Below are 13,819 nucleotides of genomic sequence, written 5' to 3'. Positions count from 1 at the left end.
ACATGCTGTAATATCTTTAGGGCATGTGTACATTAACTGGAAGTAGAAGACAAAACAAAATGCCTAAGATTTTGAAGGACTGGCATTTATGTAGTATATTTAACAGTCATAGAATGTGATGGGAAGTGTGCTTTGGACAATTAAAACATTTTATAGCCAACACAATTAATTAAAAGTACATTCACTGCTGTAACAAGAACTTGTAGGAACATCCCAGAGCAACGCTTCATAAATGGCAAAGGCCTATTATTGACCAGGGCATTGGAAATATCTGTATTGTTCTTTGAAGGAACAGTTTAATATCTCATTCAGAAGTGCCTTAGTTTAATGTTGCATTTAAACACCTCAGTGCAGCATCAAAATCAAATGAGAATTTTGTGCTCAAGGTCTTGCAACAATACAGCTCAGCACTTCCCAATGATATGCTCTAAAGTCCTTCACATCTTTTACCTCTTCTGCTTCAGAAAAAAAATTCTAATAAAAGACTTTTACTTGTATATGATTCTACTGTCTAACTGTGGATTCATTTACAACTTCAAACTACATAATTATTCTGTTGCAATTTGTGAAACCCAGTTTCAGTTTCAATCTCAGGGCAAAACTGATGGATTATAATACTAAAACATGAGCATTTGAATAAATCAAATTTGTTTTGGTATCTATACCCCTTACCTTTATTTCTCATTTTCAAAACAAGTTGATTCCGTATTGTTTCATTGGGTGCATCAATGGAGCAGAATGTCCCTTTGCCCCTGGCTTTACTCAGGATGTGTGGATAGAGAACCTGAGCACAAACACAGTATTGAAATCTACTGCCAATATGTTCAAGTGAATTCAAAAGGTAACTAGAGATTATAAATAATAGGAATAATAATACATCTAACAAATGCAAAAACAATCATTAAAATGTTTCTCGTATTTACAAAAAGGAAAGATTTCAATTTATTTAACACCCCTTTTAGCATGTTATACTAGTAGGGAACGGAATGCCAATGCTCCTGTCCTAATCAACAATGATGTGATAATGATTGGATGACTAAAACCGGATGTCTTGGATTTAGGATAAGGGATATAATTCTTTGAGAGAATCTAAGGAATAATTTTTTTCATGCTCAACCGATTGGACTCTGAAAGGATTGGTGGCTACAAGTAATCACAACCAATTAAGAGCTGCAAATAAGCACTTGATTTGCCAAGGCGTGGTAAAATATGAACTGACTGTTGGTAAATGGGATTAGTATAGCTGAGTCATGATTGCCACCATGGACAATTTTTGTGCCACAAGTCCTTACAACTCTAATCCACTTTTGCATGCTTATTTTTCAGGACACCAGAGATATTATTCCCGCTATTATATAGTGCCCATGAATGGGAGTTGTAAATTAATCAACTTTACAGTTAACACTATATCTTAAAAAAAGATGCTTGAATTGACCATTAAATATGCCCACGAGTTATTTACTGCAAATAATTTCTTTTAAATTTAAAGTTCATTTTCTCCTAGGATTCACAGTTTTCTGTTTTTCATCTCCACCTGTCATGATGTGAGGAAGTTATATTTCTATTCTGTCATTCACTAACTTGGACCATTCATTCTACAGTATGACAATGAAGTACTCTGAAATATTGGAACATTGATACTATTACAATTTTAGGAATGAAGCAAGTCTTAAGAATTGTAATATGTTGAATGATACAATTGTCCCACATTTATCTCATGACCAATATCTGGAAAATAGATTACCTGATCATTTTCACAACACCGTGGAACTTGGTAAGATTAGTTACTGCATTTCTTACATTAAGATAGTGACTACTTCATTCAAAGTACTTAATTCGCTGGAAAGTGACTTGGCACACTTTTGGGTGTTAAATGAAAATCTTTATTTTATTAATACTGACTGAACGGATAAATATTGTTCAGGAAACAAACACTCTTTTTCTGAATAATTTATTTAATTGGGCAAAAGGAATTTTAGTTTTGTCTCATCAGACAAGCAGGCCTCCAACAGTGAGTCATCCCAAATAAATGGCTGCTTCGATTAACTAATGGCCCAATTGACAAGAATCCACTATAGTAAAATATTAATACAGGCCTTCATAACAATTGGTCTTAATGTGTCCCAGGGATTTTACATTTTTATTGTAACTGGCTTCAGTAGCCCAGTAAACACAGCAATAGTTCTGTGAATATAAAATGGCTATAGTTCATCAGTCCTGATATCTCACACAACTCTGAGGCACATTACATTAGTGTTCCCATGAATCACTTCACCTCATTTCTAGCAATTACATTTTTAATTGATGTAATAGAACCTAATTTAACAAGTTCCCTAAAAAGACCAAGTGAATAATATACTGTAAATGCACCAAAACATGATACAAAACGGTGCAAATAGAATGAAGAGGACAAGCAAACAATTATTTTACACTTCTTTACTCTAGGTTGAAATAGACTACAGTTACTACCTGTAAGTCCTTAAGACCCTTTAATAGGATCTTGCCACTTTCATTCACGTTGTCCAAGAGCTTTTCTGTCCGAATGACATTAAGTACTTCAGCAAACATAAGATTTTTTGAAGGGTCTCCTAGCCATGTATTGAAAATCCTGTAGGGCTGTAACAAGACACAGTGCATCCAATTAGAGTAATTACATTTCTTACTTTAAATCCAGAAATACTGATGCAACATATGTATTTTGAATTTAAACAGAAAAAAAGAATGAACTTCATTAAAAAGTAATAGAATAAAAGTAATATTTTAAAATAAAAAGACAGAGAATTAGATCATTTTCATTATAGATGATTATTTTGCAATTCTTGGTGCAAAATGCCACAATCTTTCCAACAGCTCATTCCATGTGAACATTGCTAGTATTATATGGAGTGTGACACAGGACCTCACTCCACTCTAATTTTTATAAGAAAGAAACCGGTCTTTGAATCTGAATTCTTACACTGTTTTTCCAACTGTGGCAGTAAGTTGAGTGGTACCATTTTTAGGGAGTAATAACTTGAAATAGCAGTTGAATCTCTATGGACTTTTAGGTAACTGAAGAAATGAAGAGTATTATTGCTTATTGTAGTGTGAATCTAACTTTCATCACCACGGGACATCTTGCAGTGATTTTAGAACTTTAGATAAATAAAGCAGTAAAAAGCTTTTCTAACACTGTTACAAGTTCCTGGGTGTCAACATCTCTGAAGATCTGTCCTGGGCAAAATATAGAGATGTAATTGCAAAGAAAGCACAACAGCAGCATTATTTTATTCTGAGTTTGAGGACACTTGGTATGTTATCAAAGACTCTTGCAAATTTCTATAGATGTACTGTGCAGAGCATTCTAACTGGTTGAATCATCATTTAGTATGGAGGGGTATCTCCACAGGATTGTAAAAAGCTGCAGAAAGTCTTAAACTCAGCAAGTTCCCCAGCAACCAGGACACCTTTAAAGGCGATGCCTCAAAAAAGTGGCGTCTATCATTAAAGACACCCCATCATTCAGGACATGCCCTCTTCTCATTGCTACCATCAAGGAGGAGGTTTAGGAGCCTGAAAACACATGCATAATGTTTCAGGGATAGCTTTTTCCCCCTCTGCCTTCAAATTTCTGAATGGACAATGAACCCATGAGCACAAACTCATTTTTTTTGCTCTACTTATTTAATGTATGTATGCATTCATTTATTAATTGTGATTTAAAGATTTAAAAAAATATTATGTATTGCAAAGCAACAAATTTCAGGACATATGCCAGTGATATTAAACTTGATTCTGATTCTACTGTGCAAACACAATTTTTTCAAATAAAATACTTTGCAATTATTGTTGAGGTATTGAGAGGATATGGTACAGTACTCTTAACATTTTCACCAATCTAATGTATGATTATAAAACTTATACTTTAGCACAAACACTCACCATATCAGGCCTTAGTTCATCCTTGTAGAAGTAGCCTCCAGACAACAATTTCTTACTGAAGGTGACGATGTCCGCTGGATCATCCAGGCCCCAGTGCTCGTGGGCCCAAAACTTGCCGGTGGCACCTCCCCCTGTCTGTACTTCGTCACACAAGAATGCACACCCATGCTGAGTTCACAATTTCATATGGACAGGCAATTGTAGAACAGGGACAAAAAGTGAGAATTTCATACATTTGAAGCAATGATAAACACAATGTGAGAAAGGGTGAATTTAAGCTGATCTACACATTGCAGGGATTAAGCAACAGGAACACAAAATGGGAGATTGGAGGGTGAAATAAATTGATCATCAGTATAAGTAACAATTCCTATCATCTAACCATTACAGGTAAAGGGGGAAGGGAACAAACCCTTGTGCATGCAAACAGGATTTCATATTTTCCATTTTTTCTGGTGCACTGAAAATATCAAAAATAGACAACTGTAACTTCTGTTATTTTTTTTTAAAAGTTCCTCTTTCCTTAAGAGTAAGTTCCTTGTTTCCCAAGGAAACAACCAGATACTTGAATGAGAACTAAGCAAGTTGACTTTCTATGTGTGATTTATAGTTCTGCAATAAGCAACTAAAAACCGTAATTTATGTCATCCAGGTTTTAGTATATTTATCTCTTGAAATATTAACATCCACTAACAGTATAGGCAATAAACCAAAGCCCTGGTGGAAATACTTTGGTATTTGTGGGCCCCATATTTTCAAAATAACACAGACATCACAATAAAATAGCTACTACACTAACAACTGGCATAAAGCATAAACTGTCCAATATTTCAGATTTACTTTGAGTGATTGTTGTATTTTATTCAGTTTGTATATTTATTTAGAGAACAACATGGTAATAGGCCCTTCAGGCCTAAGCGCCCACGTCGCGCAATTACGTTCATGTGACCAATTAACCTACTAACCCATACATCTATTGCGGTCATGGGGAGAAGATATGAACTCCTGACAGGCAGTGGCGGGAATTGATCCAGCGGTGCTGGCATCGTAAAGCGCAACACTAACCCGCAATGCTACCATCAGGCCAGGCAGCATCTATGGAAAAAAGCACAGTTGACATTTCAGGCTGAAACCCTTTGGCAGGACTGGAGGAAAAAAGCTGAGGAGTAGATCTGAAAGGTAGGGGGAAGGAGAGAGAAACACCAGTTGACGGGTGAAACTTGGAGGGGGAGGGATGAAGTAAAGAGCTGGGCAGTTGATTGGTGAAAGAGACAGAAGAGACGTCATCTTCTTGCCTGCTCATCACCGCTTCCCCCCCCGCCACACTTTTTCTTTCTTCCATGGCCTTCTGTCTCTTTCACCAGTCAACTTCCTAGCTCTTTGCTTCATCCCCCACCCCCCCAAGTTTCACCTATCGCCTGGTGTTTCTCTCTGCTCTCCACTCACTTTTCAAATCTACTCCTTAGCTTTTTTTCCTCCAGTCCTGCCAAAGGATTTCGGCCCGAAATGTCAACTGTGCTTTTTTCCGTAAATGCTGCCTGGCCTGCTGAGTTCCTACAGCATGTTGTGTGTGTCGCTCGGATTTCCAGCATCTGCAGATTTTCTCTTGTTCACTACACTACAATGCTGCCCCAAAGTTCAGTCTGAATTTTTGTTGATTTACAGAGAGGAGATGTAAATTAATTATTTTAGGTATTGTTAAACACAATTGAATTCACACACAGCTACAGCTCCCCCTGCAAACAGTGAAAGTATGTTTATGTGTTAATAGCCTCTTGCCCTTACTTGCCCTTGCACAACAATGACCAATGTTTTGTTTTGTCTGTGATGGCTAAATAAAACTGCCTTGCCTGGTGTGATGGGGTAAAAGGGGTACACACGCCCAATTATTTTATATTTTCACTATGCATCCTGTAACATAACATGCTAATTTGCATTAACCCTCATTTCACAACTTCTTAGTCTGCCTGCAAAAATATTCAAGAAAAACATGATGATAATGTTTAATATTCATTAGTGGTTAAATTTTCCCATCATGAGACTACAGAGGAAGTATAACGTTGTTCTTCAGTTCTAATAGACTTCAGCATAATATTATGAAACATATCATGTAACTATCAGGCAAGATCATTTCTCCTGCTTCTGTTCTTGTCAAAGCCCATGACATCCAGTTTAAGTTACAAAGTTGTCACATCATTATATTAATGTTAACAGATATTGGATTGTACAAGCTCATGCTTAAATATTAGGAAGGGAAAGGTCTTGCAATTCTACCGTGGTTTTCACAATAATGGCAGAATCTTCACTGAATGAGATAGAGCTTTTCTCTTTAGAGCAAAGGCGCTTGATAGGTGACTTGAGATGTACAAGAGCCGTTGACAGAGTGGACAGCTAGTGCCATTTTCCAAGGCAGCAATGGCTAATGCCAAAGGACATCTTTTAAGGTGAGTGGAGGAAAGTTTACAGAAGATTTCAGAGATAGGCTTTTTATGATCAGAGATTAAGGGAGCTAGGGCTTTACTCTTTGGAGAGAAGGAGGATGAGAGGAGACATGATAGAGGTGTACAAGATAATAAAAGGAATAGATAGAGTGGATAGCCAGCACCTCTTCCCCAGGGCACCACTGCTCAATACAAGAGGACATGGCTTTAAGGTAAGGGGTGGGAAGTTCAAGGGGGATATTAGAGGAAGGTTTTTTACTCAGAGAGTGGTTGGTGCGTGGAATGCACTGCCTGAGTCAGTGGTGGAGGCAGATACACTCCTGAAGTTTAAGAGACTACTAGACAGGTATATGGAGGAATTTAAGGTGGGGACTTATATGGGAGGCAGGGTTTGAGGGTCGGCACAACATTGTGGGCTGAAGGGCCTGTACTGTGCTGTACTATTCTATGTTCTATGTACACAGAGAGTGCTACGTGCCTGGAGCACACTGCCGGAGTTGGTGGCCGAAGCTAATACATTAGAGACATTTATGAGGCTCTTAGATAGGCATATGGATGAAAGAGAAATGAAGGGTTATGGGCTGTGTAGGAGGGAAGGGTTAGATTGATTGAGCAGTAGGTTAAAAGGACGGGTAATGAATACGGGTTTGAAGGTGTTATATTTGAATGCACGCAGTGTACAGAATAAGGTGGATGAACATGAAGCACGGTTAGAGGTTGGTGGGTATGACATTGTGTGCATCAGTGAGTAATGGATGGAAGAAAATTATAGCTGGGAGTTTAACATCCAAGGATAACTATTGTATCGAAAGGATAGACAAGTAGGCAGAAGGAATGGATGGCTCTGTTAGTAAAAAATGAAATTAAATCCTTAGAAGGAGGTGACATAGTCATGGAGGATTTCAATATGCAGGGAGCTTGGGAAAATCAGGTTGGTGCTGGATCCCAAGAGGGGGAATTTGTAGAATGCCTATAATTTTTTTTTAAGAGCAGCTTAAGGTTGAACCAACTAAGGGATCAGCTATTCTGGATTGGGTGTAGTGCACTGAACTGGAATTGATTAGAGAGCTTAAGTAAAGGAACCCTCAGGAGGGAATCACTGATCATAATATGATAGAATTCACCATGCAATTTGAGAGGGAGAAGCTTATGTCAGACATAGCAGTATTACAGTGGAGGAAATTACAGAGGCATGAGAGAGGAGCTGGCCAAAGTTGATTGGAAGGGGACACTAGCAGGGATGATAGCACAGCAGCATTGGCTGGAACTCCTGGGAGGAATTCAGAAGGTGCAGGATAGACATAACCCAAAGAAGAAGTAGTTTTCTAAAGGCAGGATGACACAATTGTGGCTGACAAGAGAAATCAAAGCCAACAGAAAAGCCACAGAGAGGGCATATGATAGAGCAAAAATTAGTGGGAAGTTAGAAGATTTGGAAGCTTTTAAAAACCAAGGCAACTAAACAAGTCATAAAGATGGAGAAGATGGAATACAATGGTAAGCAAGCCAAAAATATCAAAGAGGATACCAAAGGTTCTATCAGGTATAGAAAGAGTAAAAGTAGGCAGGAGGAGAAGAGAAGCAGCGCGCCGCTTGTGCGCAGCCCTCCGATGAAAAATGATATTGTATCCGTTAAATAGGGGCCGTGGACAATTCTGATTTGATGAAGATGGACGTGAAAACACAGAGGAACATCTGGAAAAATTTCTGAAATGCTGCTGTCGTTACTGTGCGGTTGGGAATCTTTCGGAGGGTAGGCCTCAAAATTCCCGGCTTTGCCTGCTGTTGGCGACCGAGAAGGAGGTCGAATCATTCGGATAGAGATAGTGCTCAGTACTCGGTGTCAGAGAACTGATCAGAGCTCGAAGTTTTCGGATGACTTGGAGTCGGACTGTGGTCGGGTATGGCAGGGAGAGTTTTTCTTCCTTCTCTCCGTCCGCGTGAGATGTCAACATTTGAGAGACTTTGAACTTTTACTGTGCTCATGGACTTCTTCATCAAGTTATGGTATTGTTGCACTGTTGTAAATGTATGTTATAATTACGTGGTTTTGTTAGTTTTTTTTCAGTCTTGGTCTGTCCTGTGTTTTGTGATATCACACCGGAGGAAATATTGTATCATTTCCTAATGCATGCATTACTAAATGACAATAAAAGAGGACAGCGTGTCTTCATAATCTAATCTAAAAGAGAGGTGAGAGTAGATATCCGACTGCTGGAAAATGATGCTGAAGAGGTAGCAATTGGGGACAAGGAAATGGCCGACAAACTGAATAAGTATTTTGCTTCAGTCTTCACTGTGGTAAGCACTAGCAGTAGGCCAGAAGTGTCCGGGGGCAGAAGTGAGTGAAGTTGCCATTACTAGGGAGAAGGTGCTTGGGAAATTGAAAGGTCTGATGAAGGTAAGTCACTTAGACTGAACGGTATGTACCCCAAGGTTCTGGAAGAGGTGGCAGAAGAGACTGTGGAGGCATCAGTAATGAACTTTCAAGAATCAATTGATTCAGGCATGGTTCTGGAGGACTGGAAAATTGCACATGTCACTCCACTCCTCAAGAAGGGAGAGAGGCAGAAGAAAGGGCATTGTAGACCAGTTCACACTAAACTACACAAGAGCCCATGTTACTATCACCTCTGCCAGATTCTACCACACATGAGACAATTTACAGTCGCCAATTAACATATGGTCTTTCGAATGTGGGAACAAACCAGATTACCCAGAAGAAACCCATGTAGTCACAGAGAGAAATGTGCAAACTCCACACCCAAAGCACCTGAGGTCAGGGTTGAACCAGAACTTTGGAGGTGTGAGGTTCTGTATCACTGGGTGAAGCTACATATAGCTATGCTTTTATACCACCCAAGGTAATGTCTGTAAACAGTGAGATCTATCTTAGACTAATCCATGGAGCAATGAGGTATTGATCATGAACAGTTCAATCTTTTTGGGTATAAAGGATAATATTCTCCCCTATATACTTCTAGCTGGAGTTCAGTTTTTCCATGCCCATACTCTCAAATAGACTCTGTTTCTATTTTACTAACAAATAGTTCATTAAAGGTAATTACCTTCTTAGAAATGTTACGCAGTTTCCGGAAGAAGTCATCTGATGCATGGTTGTCTCCTCCTTCAGACTGGATTGGCTCAATAACAACTGCAGCCACATTCCTTCCCTTCTTTCTGAATTTTACAATCAAGTCTTCTACCTGAGTAGGTAAGAGGACAAGGAAAACAATTATATATACAGATATATTTTGATCTGGGAATAAAATACAAGTTTAGTGACCTGGTCAACAGTATGATTTTCAATTCAAGAAATTCCATGCAATGTAGTTAATATCAGTATTGTAGAAGTCCATTGTGGCCATTCATGCTACTGTGATTACTATTACATTATTTAAGGCAGATCCTAAAGATTCAAACTGTAACTTGAAGCCATAGTTCATATCAGCCTTGTTATTTACTTATGAACACTGTCCCCTCTATGCTGTGCAGGTGCGCAGCCTCACAGTAACTGAAATGCTCTTGTGCACATAGCCTTAGTTGCCACATAGCTGGAATTTTCTTTTATATAATGTTAATCTAATTTAGAAATTATACTGTTACAATTTTGAAACCTATGTTAATATAATTGTGAAAAACCCTCTAATTAATATGTTAATGTATAGAATCCATACATTTTCCAAATAATAAACATATCACAACCTTCACTTTGAAACATTTTAGACCTTCAATGTACTTACATTGTCAGTGTTTCAAGTTACAACACTGTTACAAATTGTAACACTAAAACCAGAATGGAAGTTGGTAGTTCATTGTTAATAAACCGCCAGCCCGCTGAGCGCTGACACGATCTGGTCAAAACATTTTACTTTTGCCATTGTGCCTGTCAGTTTTTGACTGTCTGACATCATTTACTTGAATTGTCTGTTGTATTTTGTGTTTATTTGAAGCAAAAAATTCAATATTCTGACTTCTTGACATCGTTGGAACATATCAAATTTCTAGTGCTGACTGGGAACATGGATTTAGCCTTAATGAATTCAATTAAATGTAAATTCAGAAGCAGACTAGAAGTGGAGTATTTGGATGATCTAATGAGGATTGGGAAACAACTTTCATCCAGATGTGAAACTAATCTGGACAGTGTTTATAGACAATGGACTTGTAATAAAGACAGACAAGAAAAAGTTTATGAAACGTAAAAGATTTTCTTTTTTGTATTGTATTTCATTATAGTCTTCAAACAATAAATAAAATCAAAACTATGTGATTTTTCAATTTTCATTCTAAATATCCATAATATGCATATTACAAAAAATACATTTAAAGTACCGCGCTGTTTTTAGGCTGTGTAAAAATTTCCTGCTCCGAACAATGGTTGGTTCACACAGCTGTTAAAAAAATTTAGAGGGAGCATTGCTTATGAACCAATACTTTAATCAGGAGAAAGCAAGAATACAAATGAAAGCAAAAGGTATCTGAGTAGATCAGTGTGTAGTAAAATGCTATGTATTTATGAAGAATTTTCTCCAACCACTTTTGAAGGTAGATTGTCCAACGAGTCTGAAGTTTAATAAATGTCACGATAAAACTCCCTGCCCCCATTCTAACAACTTTCTATAGGAGCACCACGGAGCGTCCTGTCTGGCTGCATTGTTGTGTGGTACGAAAGCTGAAAGGCATCACAACACAAGACCCTGAAGAGGAGAGTAAAAGCAATCGAGAGGATCACCAGGATCTCCCTCTCCCTTATTTGTGACATTTATCTTCAGTGTTGTATACAAAGGGTCCCAAGCATTGTTGAGGATCCCTACCACCCATCCCACAATATCTTTGACCCTCGACCATCAGGAAGGAGGTACAGGAGCATCATGACTTGGACTGCCAGACTGGGTAACAGCTTCTTCCTTCAGGCTGTGAGGCTAATAAATACCCTGCTACCACTGAGTTCTCATCACTAGGACAGTGAGCTGTTTACTGTTTACCTGTGCTGAACACTGGAGACATTTTGAAATATAATTTATTAACTTATATTTGGTAATATTTGATTCATGTACTGCGTATGCGATATGTTTTGTGGTTGCACTATGGTCTAGAGCATGGGTGGTCAACCTTTTACATTCCATGTGTCAATTTTTTCACGCACAAGTTTAGATGCGATTTTTTCATGCACGAGTTCTACAAACCCATTTCCAGAAAAGTTGGGATGTTTTCCAAAATGCAATAAAAACAAAAGTCTGTGATATGTTAATTCACGTGAACCTTTATTTAACTGACAAAAGTACAAAGAAAAGATTTTCAATAGTTTTACTGACCAACTTAATTGTATTTTGTAAATATACAGAAATTTAGGATTCGATGGCTGCAACACACTCAACAAAAGTTGGGACAGAGTTAAAATAAGATTGAAAAGTGCACAGAATATTCAAGTAACACCGGTTTGGAAGACTCCACGTTAAGCAGGCTAATTGGTAGCAGGTGAGGTATCATGACTGGGTATAAAAGTAGCGTCCATCAAAGGCTCAGTCTTTGCAAGCAAGGATGGGTCGTGGCTCACCCCTTTGTGCCAAAATTTGTGAGAGAATTGTTAGTCAGTTCAAAAGGAACATTTCTCAAGGCAAGATTGCAGAGAATTTAGGTCTTTCAACATCTACAGTACATAATATTGTGAAAAGATTCAGAGAATTCAGAGACATCTCAGTGCGTAAGGGGCAAGGTTGGAAACCCCTGTTGAATATGCGTGATCTTTGAGCCCTCAGGCGGCACTGCCTAAGAAACCGTCATGCTACTGTGACAATTATAGCCACCTGGGCTTGGGAGTACTTCGGAAAACCATTGTCACTCAACACAGTCCGTCGCTGCATCCAGAAATGCAACTTGAAACTGTATTACGCAAGGAGGAAGCCATACATCAACTCTATGCAGAAGCGCCGGCGAGTTCTCTGGGCCCGAGCTCATCTCAGATGGAGCAATAGACTGTGGAACCGTGTGCTGTGGTCAGATGAGTCCACATCTCAGCTAGTTTCGGAAAAAAACAGGCATCGAGTTCTCCGTGCCAAAGATGAAAACGACCATCCTGATTGTTATCAGCGAAAGGTGCAAAAGCCAGCATCTGTGATGGTATGGGGGTGCATCTGTGCCCACGGAATGGGTGAGTTGCATGTATGTGAAGGTACCGTTGACTCTGAGGCGTATATTAGGATTTTAGAGAGACATATGTTGCCATCAAGGTGACATCTCTTCCCGGGACGTACATGCTTATTTCAGCAGAACAATGCCAGACCACATTCTGCATGGGCTACAACAGCGTGGCTTTGTAGACACAGAGTGCATGTGCTTGACTGGCCTGCTGCCAGTCCAGATCTATCTCCTATTGAAAATGTACGGCGCATCATGAAGAGGAGAATCAGACAACGGAGACCACGGACTGTTGAGCAGCTGAAGTCTTATATCAAGCAAGAATGGACAAAATTTCCAATTGCAAATCTACTACAATTAGTATCCTCAGTTCCAAGACGATTAAAAAGTGTTTTTAAAAGGAAAGGTGATGTAACACAATGGTAAACATGCCTCTGTCCCAATTTTTGTTGAGTGTGTTGCAGCCATCAAATTCTAAATTTGTGTATGTTTACAAAATACAATTAAGTTGGTCAGTAAAACTATTGAAAATCTTTTCTTTGTACTTTTGTCAGTTAAATAAAGGTTCACGTGAATTAACATATCACAGATTTTTCTTCTTATTGCATTTTGGAAAATATCCCAACTTTTCTGGAAATGGGGTTTGTATATTAACTTATTTTTACAAGAATTGAATGGGGGTACAAGAGTTGTATGGCACATCTGAACTCGTGAGTGAAAAAACTGACGCATGCTATGTAAAAGGTTGGCCATCCCCAGTCTAGAGGAACACTGTTTCATTTGGTTGTATACAGTACATGTATAGTCAGATGACAATACATGAACTTCAACTTGAACTTGCAGGTTGAAATAGTATTAACATTTTAACATTTCTACTGATATTCTAAATAGATAAGGAGATAATACAGTAATTACCTCCTCCAAGCATCTTGCTTCTTCTTCTGAATTCTCTTTCACAAACTCTTCCAAGGGATACTTCAGTTTTGGAAATGGAGCTACGGGCCAATTAAAGGCTGGAATATCTAATTTGTGGACAGCCTTAGAATGGGTCGCTGCCAAGCAACCTAAAGATATATGAAAGGCAAAGCATATCAATATTTTATTTGCACATTTGAAGTAATTCTATGAAAATGTAACATCAGAATTAAGTGGTATAGCACTTAAGTATTGCACAAATATTGCAAACTGATAAGATATGATTATAATCACTGGATTGGTGGAAGAATGCATAAAATTACAACATTCTCAAACATTGTTTGCAGCAATTTGTTGTGCACCAGTCATAAATGTTTATTTATCTTTAAGCTACAAGCTAC

The 13,819-nt window shown here is 38.4% G+C and overlaps 1 protein-coding gene across 1 annotated transcript in view; it reads right to left on the bottom strand.

The window, feature by feature from the left end:
- The window catches only part of abat (4-aminobutyrate aminotransferase), a 193,663-nt gene that overhangs the window by 1,774 nt on the left and 178,070 nt on the right, over positions 1-13,819 (bottom strand). Inside the window, exons 11-15 of the mRNA XM_072268745.1 lie at positions 13,419-13,567; positions 9,431-9,568; positions 3,922-4,089; positions 2,470-2,616; positions 673-784 (exon numbers count right to left, since the gene is read on the bottom strand). Coding sequence (XP_072124846.1) covers positions 673-784; positions 2,470-2,616; positions 3,922-4,089; positions 9,431-9,568; positions 13,419-13,567 — 714 coding nt within the window. The remainder of the gene's footprint in view (positions 1-672; positions 785-2,469; positions 2,617-3,921; positions 4,090-9,430; positions 9,569-13,418; positions 13,568-13,819) is intronic.

This window comes from Mobula birostris, chromosome 9, assembly GCF_030028105.1.
Source record: "Mobula birostris isolate sMobBir1 chromosome 9, sMobBir1.hap1, whole genome shotgun sequence".
Lineage (NCBI taxonomy): Eukaryota > Metazoa > Chordata > Chondrichthyes > Myliobatiformes > Myliobatidae > Mobula > Mobula birostris.
This window is presented reverse-complemented; position numbering and strand designations above follow the sequence as displayed.